Consider the following 5418-nt stretch of genomic DNA (forward strand, 5'->3'; position numbering starts at 1 on the left):
GTATGCTCCCTACTACTGAGAAGAATGGCAATGAAATGCTGGCGAGAATTGAGAACAAGGAATGCTAAAACCAAGAGTACCAGAGAGGGAGAATTAAAATTTAGTAAAAGTTTATTAGCTTTTTACCACAACGAACAACATAATATCTTTGATCTTTATTAATGATTTTTATGGATTTAATTAAGATAAATAATATTTTATTAATAATATTTATTTATTTGGTAATTTTAATATTTTGTACTAAAAGATAATGCCGATCAATAAAGGGGAAAATATATGCATTTTAAACAAGCTACAATATACAAGGAAAGATGAAATAGCTCAAAAAAAAACGAATTACTGATAAGAATCGCCTCAACCTATTTGGCAGTATAATCTTCTGCATCAGCATTTGATGCAGCACTATCTTCAACCGGACTAACATTGTCTCCTAAAACTCCAAAACCCATAGCCTGCGCCAACTTCTGAAAACCTCTGGATCATTCAAGTACTTAGAAACATGTGACCAGTCAACCCCCAAGTTAAAAAGAACCAATATTTAGAACAAATTAATACATGTTATTTTTAAGAATGTACAAGTTGTTAAACTCTCAAACTCAGACAAAAGTATAACTTAATACCTCATCATTACGATTGGACCACCAATCTCAATATCTTCTAAAATAGGTTTCAAATATGGATCTTTCTTGATGGAAATCATCAGTTCTTCGAGATCTTCTTCGGAGATAGATGCACAAGTACTGTTTGAGGAAGGGTCGTGCTCGAGCTTACGAATCTCAACTTCTTCTGCGATAGGGCTGCAAAGCACTTAATGAGCTTAAATGTACTACTGGAGTAGTAGGAACAGGAGATAAAATCTATATTTGTTACACCTCTTGGTCAAACACTCAATTCTGATGCAGGGAAGCAGGTCTATGCAAAGTAAGGTTAGTTCTTTGATACACATCGACGAATGCAAATCAGTACTGAAACTTAATTTCTATAGGCATGGATATTAGTGACTTACCAGTTCCAACTAATGAAGTGAATTTAGACTGGTAATTTGTAAATCATTTCCAAAATTGTGAAACAAAAAAAAAAGCTGGATTAAACACATTGGGGAAAAAAAAACCAAATCATTTGAGAGGACATCTGAGCTATGAGATACAGAGATGGTCCAATCTCCCCTTCATCTGGACGTTTATCAAGAATGACCGGTGATTTAATTCAATCAGCTGAAACTGAGTAGAGATACTAACGACACACTAAAATCCAGTCGTGTGGTATAGAAAGACAACAAATTGCTTTTGAAAATTACTAGAATAATGCAAACAAAATATATTTTCCCAACTATAATTTACAGCACCAATCAAATTCAACACAAGTCGATCAATCAATATGCTTATTGAACAACAAAAACTGAAAATTTAACAAATGGAAAGATAGACAACTTTGTCTCTTCGACAATCATCTATCCCCAATCTCATATCAGACAAATGCACCAACAATGTAGCAAAATTTAGTGAAAATGGTGATCAACTGTGGAAATCCAGTGGTACTTTTACTTTTAACTCAATATGATGGCAAGTCAAATGTAGAAATTGGTAAGTGGAGCTTGCGCTTCTGATGAGAATGTGATAAGAATATGATGGAAAGAGGAATTCCAACTGCTTCAAGATGCATCTAATTGTGTCATAAGGAAGAGAGTTTCAATCATCTGATGTGTGAATCAATGTGAGGTTTGCTTAATTATGGGTGCGTCTAGATTACACACCAAAATGTTACTGCACTTAATTTTTTTTTTGATTGGATGCTAATTTCAGTAAATCAAATAGCATAAATGAAGAAACAGATATACCCTGATGTAGTGATTTCATTAGCCTCTTCCTCAATTTGGAATTTCTGTAATCTAGCTCTAGCCTTTTCCTTTCTGTTCTTCTTTTGCCTTTTTTTGTGAGCTTTTTTACTCTCACTGCAATCAACAACAACAACAAAAAAAAAATAACGAAAAAAACAACAAGAAAGATCAGAAATCACAAATCTACTACATATACAAAGATTCAAAAAAGCCTAAAACAGAGAAAAAAACAAATTTTTTTAACTAAAACTTTGATCTTTTGAGTTAAGGGGGTTGAAGAACTGAAAATTTGGAGGGTAGTAATTAATCAAATTTGGTATGAAGCAGTCAATCCTCTATGCCAAAAATCTACATTTTCAAATACTTAAGTTGGAAACACTGGGATTCTGGGAGAGTCTTATTTTCCATAGTCGTTTCCGGTCAAACTCAGTCGTTATAGACACTAAGAGTCTCTTTTACAATATACAAGTAAGAAAACAGGCAAGAGTTTCGAGTATAGAAACACAGAGAAACCAATGAATTACGCATAGAAGCCACAGTCTACATGCCATCATTTTGCCAAAATCAGATATAATTTTATCAGGTTCTTATATTCTAGCCATACACAGAACAAGAACTGCAGTTTGAAAAATAGACTCTTACAAGAAACATAAGCAGTAAGCATAGAATTACGCTGTTTGGCTATAATTTAACAAGAAGTTTAGCTAAATGCAAGAGGAAACTAAATAGTACACCCCCCAATATCTTCCCTGATACTTCAAGTTTTGCATGAGACATAATAGATCAAAGAGTCTGTTTCCTACTATAGTTAACGATGCAGTGTGATACTACTACTACACATCTCAGCCATCATAAAAGAGTATTGCATAAAGGCGGTGACCAAACTATAGGGAAATTTACTCAATTACTTATCAAGACTACAGAGAGATCAATTTGAATACACACATGCACATAATCAGTGAATTAAGTAGTTATAAATTTGGACATTTCAGCATAAGTATCTACGTGAAAGCCATTAGATATGAAGTAACAGTTGTTAAGTCTCTTTCCTGGCTCATGTGAATTAATTAAGCAAAAATAAAATTAGCATATTTCAGTTATCTAAGAAAAAATAGTAATTTATCAACATAACATATTTCAGTTATCCCGAATTACTGAAATCTGAACACTGTGGATAACTAAAAGTTGAGAACACAATCTAATTAAAAATTCCCAAGTAGATAATCTACCAATGAACATAGTGTTGGGCACGAGTCCTACAGAGATTATAAATCACTACCAAGAAAATTAATTCAGTCATGTCTAAAATGTTGTCAGTTGCAATTCTACCTAATCCATTGTATGACCAAAATGTTTTTGCTGATTCAATCATTAGTAAACCATCTTTGGAACTACGAGATCACCCTAAGGACGCCTTCAGCATCCAGGGGTCACGGACCGACCACAGAACCCTGTTCAATAAGTGGAACGCATTAGCTGTCCACTCTCAGATTGAAAACTTATAAAAATCATTGAATCCCACTAATGAAAAAGAAGAAATTTTGATGGAGAAGCAGCAGGAATAAACATTCAGTCAACTAAAATTCCATTACAGCAATAAAACAAACAGATGATGAACACCACAAAACCATAACTACATATACACCAAATTGTCGAAATCCTTTGAGAAGCAAATAAAAAATTTCGATCCAATCAAAACCCATTATTAAAAACAACATCAGAAAATGGAATTGATAATAGTAACAGGGAACTTTTCTTAAACCCTGGAAAAAAATCCACCAGATACAGAAAGTCAGAATGAGAAAAGAGGAGAAACACCTGAGATGATCTTCAAACCATGGCTTCTCCATCCTTCGTCGCCATCTTCAAAAACAATTCTTACGGTTTCGTATTTGTCTCTGAAGTGAACTTCAAGAGTGAAAACGAAGAATGAAAAGTGAGTCAGGAGGGGTTTATCAGGAGTTAGATCGAGTCCGCTGTGTAAAGCGTCTTACATCTGACTCGTATCGAGTCAGGTTACGAGTCAGACCCACATCAGCTTCCTATCCAGCGGTTCCTATGAAATGAACAAACTCCAAGTTTATATTATTTTGCTCCCACTAAGGAATCAACAAACATGAAAAATGGATGTTCAAATCAACATATTTGTTGATATTTGTTGATTTGAACGTCGAGATGGATCATCCAGCGCGCTTGTGATAAGGCCGGGCAAACTTGCCATAAATGCTGGCGTGTGAAGCTAAAACGCCAACGCTTGTACTACCAACACGCGGTTTTACTTCAAGCGCCAGCGTGCATCTTAGAAACGCCAGCGTGTGACCCAAATGCGCCAACGGCTCAATCTGAACGGCTGAAAAATCTTGTGATCCAACGGCTACATTTTTTGAATTCTATAAATACTCCTCATTTCAACTCTAAATTCACACATTCTACACATTCTTCACTTTCAAATCATCTCCAAAAGTGCCTCCCAGAGTTCGTGGTGTTAGATTCACTCAACAAGAGGATTTAGCCATTTCATAAAGCCTTTGTTTTTCACACACAAGAAGCTGTCTTAAGTAATGTAGCCGAACTGACGTTGACTTTCTGGGAGAAAGTTTACAGAATATTCACCGCTGAAACGGGAAACATTTATGGGCGTGATTCTCATGGATTGTCGCATCGTTTTAGTACAATTAGTATCAATATATTAGAGTTCATGGCTTTACTAATGGAGAATCACAAAAATAAACATGAAGTGGAACCTAGAACTTTAGCGATGTGGCCAGTAACTCACGGCGGTCGTCCTTTCGACTTCCATGCTTGTTCCGACATTCTTAGAGTGCTCAACAGATACAATCCCCTACTCTAGGAATTCCATCACCATCGAGAACTGACGCCTATGTAGTAGTTGTTTTAGTCTAATGTATTTCTTTTATTTTCATGTATGATGTGGTTGTTCAATGCAGTATGTTTTTATTTATGATGTTAACATTGATGGTGCAATGTTTAAACCAGGAAAAATTTAAATTACTGACGTGCAAATGTGAAGATAATCGTAATAACATAATACCATAGTGAATTGATTTTTCCTACAACTTCAATCATCCCACTCCACCAAAAAACACCTGGGACATTCCCAGAAATGCATTCCATATGTGTCTTCTTCAGAAGAAGTCCGCAAATGCATAAAAGTCTTGCAACCGGGCTTTGAGCATCCACTGATTCTCTGTGGACAATGTTTGTATTCGTGTTCTCCATATCCATAATGCTTGCAGTGTAATAAATCCTTCTTCAGTTTGTCTTTAAGTTTAAAGTTTTTGCAGAGTGTTGCAATCTTTTTTTCTTCTTCTTTTTTAATCTTCATATCATCATCTATCAATGTGGTTCCTCTGGACAATTGGGATCTTGACATTGCAAATACCCGAGCTTTTCCGGTTGTGATTCAATCATCATTCTGATGCGTGAACAAACTTCCCGCGGACACTTTGAATACATCCAAGGACATTGCATAAGACTATGGTTATCCATGAAACATAATGGAATGGACAAACCTTTTTTGCTTCGACACATAATATTTGCTTCGCTTTTCCTTTAGAAAA

The 5418-nt window shown here is 35.3% G+C and overlaps 1 protein-coding gene across 3 annotated transcripts; it reads right to left on the reverse strand.

Annotated features, from left to right (window-relative positions):
• Positions 1 to 259: 259 nt before the first annotated feature.
• Positions 260 to 3772, reverse strand: LOC113293547. Of its 3 annotated transcripts, none has more exons than XM_026542157.1 (4): positions 3656 to 3772; positions 1838 to 1951; positions 621 to 797; positions 260 to 464 (listed from the first exon to the last, which is right to left on the reverse strand). In XM_026542157.1, the coding sequence occupies exons 1-4, from the start codon at positions 3685 to 3687 to the stop codon at positions 431 to 433; spliced, it is 357 nt and encodes a 118-aa protein (XP_026397942.1). In that variant the 5' UTR covers positions 3688 to 3772; the 3' UTR covers positions 260 to 430. The 3 variants fall into 3 exon arrangements, with proteins under 3 accessions (XP_026397942.1, XP_026397941.1, XP_026397943.1); XM_026542156.1 differs by having other exon boundaries at positions 260 to 474; XM_026542158.1 differs by having other exon boundaries at positions 260 to 490.
• Between the last annotated feature and the right edge of the window lie 1646 nt (positions 3773 to 5418).

Source organism: Papaver somniferum, chromosome 7, assembly GCF_003573695.1.
Source record: "Papaver somniferum cultivar HN1 chromosome 7, ASM357369v1, whole genome shotgun sequence".
Taxonomy (NCBI): Eukaryota; Viridiplantae; Streptophyta; class Magnoliopsida; order Ranunculales; family Papaveraceae; genus Papaver; species Papaver somniferum.

Coding starts and splice junctions, on each gene's coding strand:
- LOC113293547 (XM_026542156.1), bottom strand. CDS start 3,687: ATGGAGAAGCCATGGTTTGAAGATCATCTCAG. Junction 1,952..3,655: donor TGGTTTGAAGATCATCTCAG/GTGTTTCTCCTC, acceptor TGTTGATTGCAG/TGAGAGTAAAAAAGCTCACA. Junction 475..620: donor GGTCCAATCGTAATGATGAG/GTATTAAGTTAT, acceptor TGAATGATCCAG/AGGTTTTCAGAAGTTGGCGC.